Source organism: Amorphotheca resinae, assembly GCF_003019875.1.
Source record: "Amorphotheca resinae ATCC 22711 unplaced genomic scaffold M430scaffold_1, whole genome shotgun sequence".
In the NCBI taxonomy this organism is placed as follows: domain Eukaryota; kingdom Fungi; phylum Ascomycota; class Leotiomycetes; order Helotiales; family Amorphothecaceae; genus Amorphotheca; species Amorphotheca resinae.
The window spans coordinates 744,040-758,911 of NW_020194471.1; the positions used below are offsets into that span (position 1 = coordinate 744,040).

Below are 14,872 nucleotides of genomic sequence, written 5' to 3' on the forward strand. Positions count from 1 at the left end.
TCCGGATGCTCGTTCTTGCAGCAGTTCCTGGTCCGCACTTCGTTTGCCCGTAGCCACGGTACCGCCCAGCACCCGGGCGCTCAGCTCCCTCAACCCCAGCAATTCTTTCGGACTCCTCCCATCGAGAGATCCCTACAGCGCAGCAGCACAGGTCAACAACAACAATTTCACCTCCCATGCATCCCTACGACATCCTGCTTCATCTCTGACGGAACAAGAATGGGTGTCGAGCCGCGAAAAGCGCCCCCTCTTCCCGCGCCAACGGAGAGCGATAGCAATCCGGGGAGAGAGACTGAGATCGAGAGTCGGGTCACCGACAAGACGACTTACTCTCTGCCCTCCGATGGCAGCCCTATTACAATACCGACCAAGAAACGGGGCAAGGACCACGGCCTGTCTTCCAACAAGAGCCAGACGTCGCTGCTAATTGAATATTTTGAGGGGGGGAAGCCTGGTCAAGCTGATTCGCGAAGACCGTCCGTTCGAGTCAAAGTCACACCGTCGTCGAAGAGCCGGAGTCGGTCAGCACACGACCACATCCAGATCACCGAACGCAAGGGCACGCGAAAGCCATCATACACGAAGCGGATACAATTGTCACCAAACGTCAAAGACGACAAGTCACCCGAAGGCGAGCACGATGATAATGATTTCAACTCGTACCATTCAGCTACAGAAGAATCCAACGTTACATCTCGGGGTGGCGGGCCAATTGAGGTCGAAATAATGCCGCCCAGGCGACACGGAAGCCCTCTAATTCCTACCGACGAGAGTAATTCGAGATACATACAACAAAATTCATCAGATATCTCATCGCTGCCTGCCAACAGCTTCCTTGATGGCAAGTCACAATCCCCCGAAAGGAGACGCAGCCACAGCTTGTCACGAGACGAACCGCTGATACCAGCCGCCGCTGCGGGAGTGGCCGCTGCCGCCGTTAGTGAGAAACTACGCGCTCCTTCACGTAGACGAAGCCGAAGCCTTAGTCGGGAACGCATAGTCGCACAAAAGGCAGTGGAGAAGGTCCGGGGCGAAAAGTCAGAGCGTCGACGCAAACACAGCAGCAGGAGCCGGAGCGTCAGTGGCGAACACCCCCCGGAAGGAGCCAAGTCTCCGCGAAGACGATCGAGCCGTAGCCATCAAGAGGAATCTGTAGTATCAGGCGCAGCATCGAGTTTCCTCAGCTCACAAGTAAGTGGCAAGTCTGGTGATCAGTACTCAGTTCGATCTGGGGCTTCAAAATCTTCCATCAATAACCCGAAGCTACTCGAGACTGTGGAGGATGCTATTCGCCGACTTATCCTACCTGAACTCGCAACTCTGAAAAGAGAACAAAGCAAGCACGCACATCGTGACAGGGACCGGAGGGGATCGATCACTTCGGGGAGTGGCGTCTCCAGAGATTCGAGGGACGGCTCTTCGAGTACTAGGCGACTTTCAGACCGTGGAAGCGCCACTGACCTCTCAAAAAACCCAAAGGTTACTGTGAATGATGCAGATATCGGTTCAGGGAAGAGTCGCAAGGACCGCGTCAGACATGGGGATTCCTCTCGGGATTTCGAGCGGGAGGCTTCGGAGGAGACAGTCGTTCAAGATGGTGACGAAAAACGCAAAAGCCAGAGCAGTGATAAGCATCGTGGATTGGAGGCTGCAGCGATTGGTGCTGGATTGGGTGCGATGACAGCCGCGGCCGTCCATAACCATAAGTCACATGATTCTCTTGATGAGAAGAAGGAGCGCCGGCGACGAAGGACGAAGAGTCGTAGTCGAAGCGACAGCATTGCTGAGAACTACGAGGACCGAGAGAACGAGCCTGTGCCACCCATGCCACTAATGAGTGACATCAACCCATCTGACCTAACCAGAAGCTCAATCCTGTCAGCAGAGACCGAACGGCCTCACTCAGCTAGTCAGGAACTAGCAACACCAATTCGAGAAGTACCTCGAGGTGTTGCTTCTCCGCCCTCCCCTACGCCACCCAAAACTCCAGGCCAACAAGGCTTAGGAATCCAACACTCCGGTTATTCTCGTGATAATTTGAGTCCTCGTAGCCAACACAGTGGACAGCAGCTCCATGATCAAGAATACGAATTGGATGAGCACGGACGAAAAGTGCCAATGCATGAACAGGATCGGGGCGATCCGTACGGCAAAGACGAGCATGATAATGGTGACCATCACCATGCGGGCCTTGCCAGAGACGATCATGATGATGACCGCGAACTGGAGGATGAACAGGGCTACGATTACTACCAAAGTCATCAAGAAGTACCACCGCCATTGAAATATGTTCCTTACGCTCATCAAAGACGTGGTCTGAGCCCGATTCCGAGCGTCTCCGGCTATACTGAGGGCGATCCCGAGCCTCAGCAACGTGATTCCAGATTGACTCGAAGCATCGGCTCATACTCGTCTCTGAATAAGTCACCCCGAGTCAATTCCTCTGGGAGATCCACCAGGTCTATTGATTCCACCAGCAATGTAAATCCCCATGACTTTTCAGAGGTCCGACATGGAGGTCTTGCGGATTCCGAAATTACCCAAGACGGAGAATTCTGGGAAGAACAGCACAGAGAGAATGATCGGAATCGCGATATCGATTCAGAGAGCTACCGCAACTCCGCTCCACGCATGGACTACAAGCATATGTCAAACTACACCGATGATAGCATGGACGCTCCAGTTCTGGAACGTGCTACTACTGGTCAAAACATTCGGGGCGTTGGTGCCAACCCAAATTACGTGCATACACCTGTTGGGGTAGAATCTGCCGTTGCCTCTCTCGTGAATACTTCGGATGTTACTGGCCTATCTAGTCAATATAACAGAAGAGGGTCATATGCCTCGTATGAAGACGGCTCAGAGGGACACTTTGCCAGCCGCAGAAACAGCCCTACGAAACGCGACACTTTTGGCACTGAGCGGGAGATATCAAGTCAACGAGATAGCCCGCCAAAATACGAGGAAGAGTATGAGCTAGATGATCAGGGACGAAAGATCGCTATGCCAACGTACAAAAACTCGCGCACCCTCGGGGAGGCCGGATTAGCTGGCATAGCTGCTGGAGCAGCTGCACATGTTCTTGCAAAGGAACGCCAGAAGAAGTCCTCGGCGGATCGGATCCAGTATGAAGGTCGTCATGAGGACACTGGAGCACCCTTGCAGAAATCTTTCAAGGAACGAGCTAAGGAGGGGCAGGGTCAGATCCCTTCCCCACGCCATAGCATTGATGCTCCACTTAGTGAGGCTGCTAGTCATGAAGAACTTAAAATGACTGCAAGCGGACTTCCGGATATGCAGGACCCTATGCCGGAGATTGGTTACGGAGAGGGAGCTTCTGATGTGACAACAAACCCTTCAATCATCCAAGGACCAATCGGCGGAGCCCCAGAAACCAGAGATCATTGGCAAGGGCAGTCAACTCCTAAGCGAAAGCCCGTTGCATCAAGTCAATCCCATGGCTCCGACGCGAATCTGAAGGCTGCAGAAGCTGCTCTAGTTGGAGCCGCAGCTGGAGCCGGAACCACAGCTGCTATTGCAGCCCACAACCGAAAGGCAAGCCATGAGACCAATGAGGAAGAGTGGCACAGAACGTCAGGAGAGCGAAAGCGTGATACGCTTGTAACCAATCCGTACGAGGGCACAAGTCCTATTGCTGCCATCGGATCAGGCCTTGATCGGGATCTTTTGGGTCAGACAGGATACCAAGACGATCATGATTTTGATGCAACCAAGCTCGGCTACCCTGGAAGCCCTGGCGCTTTGCCAAAGGACGAGGGCTACATTTCGTCTGCGCCGAATGCACGTTCTGCAGGTGGTGCCACCCCTGAGCCTAGAATGAAGGGCGTTGGCTTCCTCGATGGTGAAATCGGAGATGCGACTGGGGCTGTAGCTGGCGATCCCTTCTATAGTCCAAAGCATTCTCGACATCTGAGCGGTATGTCACATGGGATGGGGTCACCACTTTATGACAGCGCCACGGGCAATGGTATCGATCGGATCCAATCGAAGGACATCGTTGCACTTATGGACCACGTAAGTCTGCTCTGGGACTTTTCTCCGCTATTGCTAACTATTTATAGCTCACTGTTCGCGATGCCCAACGGAGTGCTCGGGATACCGAAATACTCGTCACTCTTGTTCGGGCAGCTGCTGAGATGCGAAATTCATTTGAAGATATGAAACGACTCCTGGCCGATACAGAAGATGTGATAATTACAGAGGTCCAGACCAACACGGACAGGTCGGTTCAAAAGGCGATCAACGGTCCAAGACCGCTCCCACCAAGCGGTGCTCGTTCTTCGAGAAAAGGATCCCAAGATGACACGTACGAGGATCTTCCCACCAAGCGAAGGAACGTGTTCCGCAGAGCATTGCAAGGATTAAGCTTGAGGAGTTCGAATGATTTTGGCAAGATTGAGGGCATGCTCAATCAGCTGTTAGACGAGGTTGAAGGACTCAAAGCCACCCAAAATTTCAAGGGTGAAAGTAATCAAGGAACATCTTATGATGAATTGCAGCAAGAGGGGAACTACGAGCAAGACCAGGGCTACGAGCCCGAGGGTAATGCCGGTACCTCGATTGCAAGTCACGCCAGCCAGTCTGGTCATCTCTCCGTTTTGTCGCGAGGCGCCAGTGCGACACGAGTAGCCGATGGTCGAAGATTCTCGGATCATCGCATCAGCACCGTACCCGAAGGAGATGAGGAGGAGCTCAACCCACATGAAGAAACAATCCTCAATAACCAGTTCGAGAACAATGAGCAGCTGCTAACGCCAAATCGGGAAAATATCCGGGGAGGCTCTGCACCTCTGGGTACGCCTCCTCAACAGATCGCTCCCGCTTCTCTAAGTAATGAGAACACGCCACGAACCGATAAGAGCAAGAAGCACAAGTCGAGCAGCTCGTCTGGATGGATCCCCAAGGTCTCTCGTTGGTCCGAGACAACTGCCTCGACTGTTTTGAGGGGCTTTAGGAGCAGTGGGCGGAGCAGTGGACGGAAAGAGGATAATCAGTTTGCTGAACCATCTTCAAGGTCCGGGTCCGACCTAGGAAACTACGCCGACCACGATCCGTACGGCGAAGATAGGTTATATTCGCCCGAGCGACTTCAGCAGGAGAACGAGCCTTCGTCACTTCACCCCCCTGAAGACCCAAAATATAAAGCTCATCGAAACTCACTCAATCTGCAACACCCTCAGCCGCGTCCTGGGCCAACACATCGTTATCAGACGGCGCTTGAGAGGGAGGCTCAGGATTTCGAGCCGATAACCCCAGCGAGTGCAAACTGGTCGCAGACATCCCTGAACCGTCTGCCTGCTCAACAGATCAATCGATACAGTGGTGACAGCAATCCCACAGGAAGAATGAGTCCAATCTCAGACGGGGGATACTCAAATCATTCTGCGTCAAATCCACCTGCGCGCCCACCTAAGGAGCCGCTCACTCCACAACTTGCTGTTAGGGGACGAGCAGGGAAGCTCCAGAAGAGCCCGCTCAGCAACGATCATCTGAACCCCGACGGCCGCCCCTATAGCGCCGGCAGCGGCCACTACGAACCCGGCGGCTCTCCCCGCTCGGCGGCGCGCAGGCTCTCGGGCGCACTAGGCGGGGTGCCGGCAAGGAAACCCACAGGACCAAGGAGCATGGCTTCCAAGAGCGGCGGCGAACTGAACCGCGACGACGGAACCGTGCGAAGAAATCCGAAGAGAGGTATGTCTCCTTTGCCTCCATCCATACATGCCCCTGTTAACAAGTCACTCTAGATACCTTCGGCACCATGATCAGTAATCAAAGCGACGAATCCGAAACCTTCTAAACATCTCCCCCCTCTCTCTCCTCTCTCTTCTTCCCCAGGGACCCAAGTTCCAACCCAACCCCAACCCAACCCAACCCAAAACAAAAAGCAAGAACAAAAAAGCAAAAAAACAAAAACAGGCTGCACCCCGCTACCGGCTAGCGTCGTGCAGCCAAACCTATGCGACAGATGCGATGGACTGGCTTTGTTATCTGGTTTAAACCAGCTTTTGATTTTTTTGACAACTGGACTGGATGGATGGGGTTTAGCTGCTGCTGCTGGGATTGCGTGCGATGATGAATAAATAATAAATAGTTCTTGCTTTGCTTGCTACATAGGCACGAAATGAAATCATGAGATAATGACCCCAAAAACACACTCCCCCTTTGTTGTTTTTTGCGTTCCTTCCTTCCTTCCTTCTTTCCTTCGTTCTTTCCTTCATTCTTTCCTTCCTTCTTTCCTTCCTTCTTTCCTTTGCTTATCTTGTCTTGTCCAGACTTGTCTTGTCGATATAGTCGATATAGTCCCCGCTGTGTCTGTGTCGTGTGTCGTGTGCTGTCTAGCAGGGGAGTGGAGTGAGTACAGGGCATGGCATGGGTATAAAAAGTAGTAGTAGGAGTAGTAGTATAGTGTTTTAATACATAGATAAGATAGATAGATAAAGTAACTAGATAACTAGAGCTTTTATACATTCAATTTACACTCCTTTTTTTAGCTTTACTATTTTCTGAGCTACTACTTACTTAGTGATATGATATGAGATGATACGAAGTTCGATTCTATTCATATACAAATAGGATAGATGGATGGATATAGGGGTCATTTCATAGATAGAGAGATAGAACGCAAAATGCGTCAGATAGATAGATAGATAAGATGCAGAGATAGATAAGATGCAGAATTTCAGATTTCGATTTCTATACTGTATACCTATGTAAATACCATCCCCCATCCCCCATCCATCCATTCCATACGACACCACACCACCACCCATCATCCATCAATCCATCCATCCATCTCATTCGTTCCCGATACCGAAAAACCAACCTAGCACGTTTCTCAAAAAAAAGTGAGAAAGAGGAGAAACCCAAGAGGAGATAAAAAGGAAACCCCACACACCCTACCCCCCGACGGCCCAAACTCCAAAAAGATTCCCCCAAGCCCAAGAAATACCCGAACCCGAACCGAAACCCACTACATGAGACATGAATATGATGCACGGGAATCCCATCCCAGACTCGTAAACCCCCCGCCTAAAACGCCGTCGTTGTATGGGATGGATGTTTATGTTTAACTTTCAACGCCCTTCTTACTACTATGACTTATGATATGGATTCTCAGGAGGCTGAGGCTTCTGCTTCTGCTTCGATCTTGGTGGCGATGCCTTCGTACCAGGAGCCGTGGCTCTCGCGGTCGAGAGCACCGACCCGGCTGATCTCGTCGACCATGGCGCCGACGCGCTGGACGAACTCGGGGAGGCCGAGCGTGGCGAGGCTCTCCGAGGCGGTGCTCGCGCTGCGCACCTTCTCCTTCTCGGTGTTGGCGGCGAGGCGCGAGAGGAAGTGGCCCCTTAGACGGACTAGCAGGAGGCGCATGACGGGGTCGCGGAGATTCGTCGTGCCGTCGGAGCTGGTGACGGCGACGGACGCCGAGATGATGCGAGTAACGAGATCCTTGATGTGGTTCTTGGTGGCGACGGGCATGCTGCGCGAGCTCTCGAGAGCGGCTTGGATGCCCTGCGCTGCTTGGTCGGCCGCCTTGGAGTTCTCGAGCACTGAGTAGATGCGCGCCGCTTCCGTCTTCCACTGGGAGCGGACGTCTCTCTTCAGGAGGTTCTTGCCCTGCAGTAGGATCGCACCCGTGGTCACGATCCGGAGGATCTCGGTGCGGATCCGCGTGATTCGTTTGCTGTCCAGTTGCAACGTCTCGGGGATGGCGACTGAAGAATCAACAGAGGTAAAGATATCAACCAGCATCTGCGCGTAGATCTTATCTGGCGTTGGCCGAGCTCTCGCAAGATTGACATTCTCTGGATCGCGTCGAGCAGCTTCGGTCATGACCTTGTTCCTAGCTGTCCGCCACGCATCTTCCGTAGCGGCCAGGGAATTCGATGTCTCCTCCATGATCTCAGCGAAGCGCTTGTTCTCATACAACGTAGCATGCTTGATGAGCTCCGGTGCTGACTGATGGAGCATAAAATTCGCATAGTCCAACTGCATGAGGTCGATAAAGCGTAATAGGGCCTGGAGGTGAGTGACGACGTCCCCATTCTGGAAGTTCTCCGTCAGCTCCTTCACTTCCGCATCACGGAAAGGAGAACAGAGACGCGGGAGGATGGACGCCATGAACGAGAAGAATTTCTCGTAGGAGAAAGTCCCGCTCTGGAGTTCCCGGGCAACGACCTCCGTGTCGAGGACTTCCCCGATGAGGGTGTGCATGGAGTTGCCCTCTTTGAGGAGTCGTTGTAGCTTCCCTCGAATGTTGTCGGCCATCGCGAGAACCCAGGGATCACTGTTCCCAGCGGCTACCTCCTGACGCATCGAATCAAAAATGAGCTGATTGATGGCTCCCCGTTGCTCCAGACAATCTTCAATCTCGATCCGGTACTCGCGATTGATGGCCAGCTCGTGGACCACGGTTCGGTTATCTGGAAGGACCGAGCCCGCACTCCGCAGCTCATCAGCGTATGTGCTCTGGTGTCTGAGCGGCGTGGATGGTGGCGTGAGAGTCTGCAGATGGTTGGTGACTGATTGTTCGGATGCGGCCAGATCTGGAATCACCGGTGCAGCAGCTTCCGCAGCCCTGGGCCTTGAATCACCAGCAGGCTTCTTCGCTGCCCTGGCTCTTCGGGCTTCCCTGATGGCATTTGTAATCAAACGTTTGCCTTGTGCAGCGCCGGCAAGTTTCTTGATCCTAACCATCAGCTTGAGTTGATTCTCGCGGATGCCTTCTCGGTAAGACTCCGAGACGACCTCCTCGGTGCTGTCCTTGACAGTCTGCCATATGGCATCTAGCTCTACAAATTGCAGAACCATCATATCAATAAGGGTGCTGGAATCCCGAGCCTTCCATGCAATGAAGGCATTGAAGAAGGCAGCATACACCTCCGACAACGTAGACAGTTGTGCAGGAGGCGGCGTATAGTTGTTAGCGGCGTTCAATCGCGACAAGACATTCTCAAATGAGATCAGTAGGTCTCGGGCCTTGGCTACGAGTCCCTGCAGCTGGGGATTAGCCAAATCATCTCGCAACATTGGTAACACACCCACCTGCTCCTGCTCCCCACTCTCGCCCTTGCTACTGAGAACTTGAGTGGGGTGTCCAAGAATGAGGAAGGCACTGAGAAACGTGCGAACTGCGGTCATCTCGTTGACGGATCCACTCTCCCCCTCCTTCAGACCGCAGATCCTCAGAATATGTGCAGTTGCAACCAGCACCTTCTCTTGTGCCAACAGCTCAACCACATCTTCAAACGAGGTTTCCCGGACGCCGTCGATCGTGAGACCCAGCTCTGCGAAGTCCTTCAGTGCTTTCCAGCGTCGATGAATCCTCCAGCGGTTCTGTATCATAGCAGCGGCCATAGGCTCAGTGATAGCCTCACGGACTCCGGGTATAGGAGAGGTGCTTTTCCGCTGCTGGCTCACTGAGCGGCCTCTCTTCATGCTGCCCCGGTTCAACATCTCCTCCCTCCTCCTCTCTGCCTCAGCAAGACGGAGTTCCATCTCCCTCCTTAATTTCTTCCCTTCCGCTTCCCGCTTTTCTTTCATGCTCTCCGCGATGCCTTTCGCACGCTTCACTTCCTCCGCGCAGCTGGCCACGATCTCGGCCAGGTTCTTCTCTCTCGCCTGCTGGGCAGCTAACGCTCTCTCTTCGCTATTGCAGGTACTCCTTGGAGCCGCCTTGGCCAACGCGGCCCTCAGACGCACCTTTTCCGCATGCGCAGCCCGGTCTGCGAGCCTAGCCTTCCGATCCTCGATAATGGAAGCTCTGCGCAGATGCTGTGCGACGTGACTACTCTGTGGGCCGCCATGGCGGCTTGAGGCGTGCGACTGGTGGGAGTGGACTGAAGACATGGAGTTGCGGCGCGAGGAGGCGGCGGAGGACTTGCGGCGGTTGTTCGCGGGGTGGTAGAAGCGCGCGGCGATGCGGGGCGGTGGCATGTGTATGCGCGTGCCGTTGCGCTCTTCGCTGGTCAGGTCGACGTCGATATCTTCGGGGATGTCGGCGGCGGTGCCGAGGGACTCGGCCAGATTGCGATCGGGGTCGCTGAGGTCGTGTGCTGGGCGACGCATCATGGTGTTTGTGGTGGTTGTTGGAACGAGAGCTGGCTCTCGGGTAATGCTCTATTTAAACCAGTCCCGCGCTGCTAGGTATTGCGGCTCCGGTATACCAGTCTGAAACGAAATCGGAACGGGGCAGTCTATTTGCAGATTTGAACCAAAGAAGGTATGGTATATACGATCTGACGTAGGCAAGCACAGAGTACCTTAGAATGGGATGAATGGAAGCAAGAGTACAGAAGAAAGACAAAGGAAGCAAAGCTCCTCGTCGGCGGGAAAAGGACAAGGTGATGATGATGAGGATGATGGTGAAGAAGAAGAAGAAGAAGAAGAGGAAGAAGAAAGGAAGCGGAGGAGGAGGTTGGGCAGACAGTCAGTGGTTGGTGTTCTGCGTCAGCGTCAGGCGGAGTGTCGCGATGTCGTAAGAAACGAGGATTCCAGTGTTCGAGAGCGGTTCTGACGGCGGCATGCCGTGGTGCGGCCTTGCCTGCTTCGGGCCTAGGGCGGGCGAGGCAAAACAAAGAAGCCGCGAGAAAGATGATTAAGGACGGTTTTACGCTGGTGGAGAGGTATGATGTACGGTAAGGTAAGGGTAGGGCAAGGAGGGATATTTGAATTTATATATATATGTATAAAGTACCTATCATTATGATTATACCCTGATAATCATAATCATATATCGATACAAAACAAAACAAGAATCCTTCACATGACCCTTCATCTCTTGTCTTTCTCCGCTGAAACCATACACTCACTCACTATCGCCCCCGACCGCCTTCCGTTTGCAGACGATACGCATCGGGTAAGTCCAGTCTCTTAGAATAGGAAGGGACCACCGTCTGCTAAGGTATCGAGGTCTGGACTGGCTAGGCTCTCTGGCAGATCTTGGGTTTTTTATATCATATCATATTATATCATAGCATATCGTACGGTATCGTTCAATATCACTGCGTCTCTCTCATACTCATACTCTAACTCCCACTTCAACTCATACTCACGTTTCATCTCATAACTCCCTATCTATCTATCTATACATAACCCCCATTTTATTCCTCATTTCTCATTTCTAATTCTCAATCCCCGCGGAGGCAGGTCATCTATCTATCTCCCACCCCTCCTCCCTCCCTCCCTCCCTCCCTATCTATACATACCATCATACCCATCTACCATCTATCATCTATCACGCGCACGCGCACGCGCGCGGTGAGTCGCGTCGAGTCGAGTCATGAAGGGACATTGACTCAGACGCACGAGAATAGAGTTATCGATTTCCCCTTTCCCCGGACCGACACATGCCCTATGACCGTGCAGCATAGCAGCGGAAGGGGACTTTTTCGCCTTCCCCGGGGATGAAAGGGAGGGAGGCGGGGGTATGGGAATGCAATGTGCAGCGTTTTTTTTTCTCTGATACTGTGGGTTCATGCAGTTCAATCACGCAGTTCATACATCACGATTGCGATGTTGATCGTCCATGGGGACTTTCGGCATCACGCGGAATCGGGGTCAGATGAGTTGAGGGACCACCTTGAATTGCACACGCCTCAGCTGCGCGGTTAGGGAAGAAATTTACGTATGTACAAGAAGGTAAAATACATCGGTCGCCGATCGTCAGAAGATGAGGGGGAGTCAAGTGTTCGTACATTCCCGTTGGCCCTGATCTACCATACAAGAAGAGATCCAGGCTCGTCAGCTCGAAGCCCGTGACCGTACCTATCCCCCATCTCATCAGAAACGCCTTCCAATCCGGTTGGGTGATGCATCGCTCGTTTTTTGGAATGCGGATAGCAGCATATGCTGTATCCAAAGCAAAAAAAGAAAAGTTGAAATCAGAAAGTCTTATTCGGAAACCCCTCTCAAATGAAATTCGTCCTCTGCATCGTTTCCCCTTGGGCGAGCCAGGATCATCTATGCGCTGGCGGATGCGGTGGGCTTGGTGATGGAGATGAACCCGCTCTTGCCGGCGTACCCAGAGCTGCTGCCGGTTCCGTTGTTGTAAGGGTAGGCGGGGCTGCTGACGGGGACGGGCACGACGGTGGCGGTGCTGTAGATCACGACGGGGCCGGAGCTGCTGGTAGCCGCGGATCCGAAGCTGGTGACAGCGGCTTCCTTGACGTTTGAGGGAGCGGCATCCTCTCCGGCTGCGTTGGACGCGGCAGTTGGAACGGCGGTCTCGGTCTGGTGAGGTTCGTTAGTTATAGAGATGGGGAGATGTGAGGAGAGGAGACGCACCACAGTGACGGTAGAGACAGCTGAGGTCACGGTGACAGTCACGGGAACACAAGCGCCTTCGGGTGCGGTGCCAGAAGCAGCGCTGCCAGCTGGGGCCGCTGAGGCTTCGGCCGGGGCCGCTGAGCCTGAGGCGGGCAGGACAGTAACGTATCTGGTAGAGGTCGAGGTCGAAGTGAGAGTGGTTGTAGGGCTGGTGGCTTCGGCACCCTCCGCTGTGCTGGCCTCGGCCTCATTGCCGGCAACTGGGCTGCTGGTAGCGTAGACGGTGCTTGTGCTGTACTGCTTGATCGTAGTGGTAACGACGGTGGTCGAGGTTCCGGTGCCGAGAGTGTAGGTGAGAACGACAGACTCGGAGGATGAAGATGCAGCAGCAGCTGGAGCCTCTGGGGCACCTGGAGCGCTCGTGACGGCAGGGCTGTTAGGGGAGGCACCAGTTCCCAGGGGAACGGCGGGGGTTACGGCCGCACCAGCTGCGCTGCTGGTGGTGCTGATTGGGGTTGGGGTTGCGGAGTAGGAGGCGATGATGGCGGAGCTGGCGGACTCTGCTTCAGCGACGGGGCAGACAGTCTAGATATCCTGTTAGTGGTACATCCTCAGCATGATCCAGATCGGTTCCCTTACGGTCGTCAAAGCGATGACATCGGTGACGACGCTCTCGCTGGTTGCCTCGGCAGGACGGGCAGGGCAGTCCGTGATGCTTGCCGCGCAGCTGGTGATGGTGTAGACGGAGGTAGAGAAGACGGTCAAGGTGGTTGAGGCAGCGGAGTCGATGCTCGAGGAGTTGTATTGACGGCGTGGGTGGAAGTGCACATGCTGGGGGTGGGAGTACGCTGATGCCAGGGCGGCGAACCAGGCGACCGACAACGTGGTGAAATGCATCGTGGCTTTGGGGATCGATCTGAAGGTTGTCGTCGGATCGATAATGCGCAGATGCTCTCTCGTGTGCCTCTAAGCAATGAATGCTTCTTCCAATACTGTGACGATGACGCGCGACGATCTTCTGTAGTTCTTCGGGTGCGAAGGCGTGGGAGGGGGTATCGAGGGAGGGTGGCGGAGCGTGAGGATTCTATCTAGACGCAGATGGGCAGATGTTGGAAAAAGGAGCGAAAGTCAATTCCGCAAAGGGGTCTCTTCGGTAAAGAATGACAGAAGTTTGGACAGAGAAGATATCTATTGCAAGGAACGACTGTAAGGACGGTGGTGGTCAAGACGAAGGTGGTGGGAGAGAGAAGAAAAGGCGAGGGAGAGGGCGAGAAGAAGAGTAGAAGAGGAGAAGAGGTGAAGAGGTTAAGCGGAGCGACTGGGGGGGGGTGAATGAATGATGTGTCTAGGGGGGCCAGGGCGGGAGACGAAAGGGCGACAAGGGGTGACGCGACCAGGCCGGACAGAGGAGACAGGAGAAAAGCCAGAACGCAGAATCATGTCGGGGACGCAGAATGTCGGGGTGAAGAGCACTACAACTACAGTCTACAGTCCTACAGTCCTACACAACAGCACAGCACAGCACGCAGAGGCACAGCGCAGAAGCACATCGCAGCAGCACATCGTAGAAGCACAGCACAGCACTGCACTTCAAGCACAGCACCTCCGGATCTCAGGATCTCTCAGGCGTGCAGGCGCCAGTGCAGGGCATTTTGCTCAATGATAGGGATTCACTGGATTATTCGCGGGTCTGGCCCAGGGGAGAGAGCCAATGCCATGGCTTCTTCCCCTGACCCAAAGTACTGCCCGCTCCGGACTAGCCCGCGCTCCACGCTTACCCACACTCGGCCACAGTGTGGCCGCGTAGACCCGGCAGCGTAAGATTGGAAGGATCGTGGGAGACAAGGGGTTGTGGGACAGCCGCGTGCGCTGATTGGCCAGATTGCTTTCCTGTCCTTACCTAATCCTTTCCCCTGGTGAAACATTATTGCACGCACAACACACGAGAGGAGAGAGAGAGGGAGAGGGAATTATGCTTGGTTTGATTGATTATTCTTTATTTCCTCCTTTTTAATTTATTTCTCGGCTTCTTCAATTATTCATGGGGCAAGAAAGCAGTGGAGAGCGAGGGGGAGGGGAGAGAGAGCAGAGAGCCTCATCCATGGCTCCCCTCGATACTCCGTAATGATAGAGGAACGGTACCTGGCTGACCGTCGGTTATTCCCGAGATTCCTCCAATATAAGACGCAATGAGCGCCACAACCACAGCCCCCTCCCATTGGCCGGTCCATCGCCAGCCAACACGCCTAGGCTCAGGAACCCATGAACCCTCATCAGATCTCCGACCCCATCATCTCCATAACATTAACCTCAAATCTCACAAGAACTCTATAAGATAATTATAATTTCCCTTTCCCTACTCTACATATACACTAGGCTGATCATCTCACGATCAGCAATAAGATCGGCTTCTAGAACGCCGTGGCCCGACCCAGACGACGGAGCTCTTGCGCCGAGGGGCACCTTCATCTCTAAAGCGAGATGCCGTCGCTATCGTGAAACCGCTTCGGGCCTTGTTTGACACAGTCTCAAGAACTCTGACGGTCGAGACCTTATAACTAATTAATTAACGCCTACGGAGTTT

The 14,872-nt window shown here is 53.7% G+C and overlaps 5 protein-coding genes across 5 annotated transcripts; 2 read left to right on the forward strand and 3 right to left on the reverse strand.

The window, feature by feature from the left end:
- Nucleotides 1-219: 219 nt before the first annotated feature.
- M430DRAFT_46416 (hypothetical protein) lies at nt 220-5,818 on the forward strand (the record flags this gene model as incomplete). Its single annotated transcript, XM_024867841.1, has 3 exons — nt 220-4,035; nt 4,083-5,712; nt 5,766-5,818. 3 exons carry the CDS (start codon nt 220-222, stop codon nt 5,816-5,818), a joined length of 5,499 nt encoding a protein of 1,832 aa, XP_024724835.1.
- Nucleotides 5,819-5,936: 118 nt separating this feature from the next.
- Nucleotides 5,937-6,451, reverse strand: M430DRAFT_32097 (hypothetical protein). The gene has a single exon (XM_024866106.1). The coding sequence runs from the start codon at nt 6,385-6,387 to the stop codon at nt 5,956-5,958; it is 432 nt and encodes a 143-aa protein (XP_024724836.1). The 5' UTR covers nt 6,388-6,451; the 3' UTR covers nt 5,937-5,955.
- A 683-nt stretch (nt 6,452-7,134) lies between these two features.
- M430DRAFT_38098 (hypothetical protein) lies at nt 7,135-10,492 on the reverse strand (the record flags this gene model as incomplete). Its single annotated transcript, XM_024867213.1, has 1 exon — nt 7,135-10,492. Exon 1 carries the CDS (start codon nt 10,090-10,092, stop codon nt 7,135-7,137), a length of 2,958 nt encoding a protein of 985 aa, XP_024724837.1. The 5' UTR covers nt 10,093-10,492.
- M430DRAFT_152590 (hypothetical protein) lies at nt 10,194-10,556 on the forward strand. Its single transcript, XM_024863208.1, has one exon. It carries the CDS (start codon nt 10,295-10,297, stop codon nt 10,535-10,537), a length of 243 nt encoding a protein of 80 aa, XP_024724838.1. The 5' UTR covers nt 10,194-10,294; the 3' UTR covers nt 10,538-10,556.
- Nucleotides 10,557-11,892: 1,336 nt separating this feature from the next.
- Nucleotides 11,893-13,402, reverse strand: M430DRAFT_152610 (hypothetical protein). The gene is made up of 4 exons (XM_024863210.1): nt 12,928-13,402; nt 12,783-12,873; nt 12,307-12,362; nt 11,893-12,252 (listed from the first exon to the last, which is right to left on the reverse strand). Exons 1-4 carry the CDS (start codon nt 13,183-13,185, stop codon nt 11,983-11,985), a joined length of 675 nt encoding a protein of 224 aa, XP_024724839.1. The 5' UTR covers nt 13,186-13,402; the 3' UTR covers nt 11,893-11,982.
- Between the last annotated feature and the right edge of the window lie 1,470 nt (nt 13,403-14,872).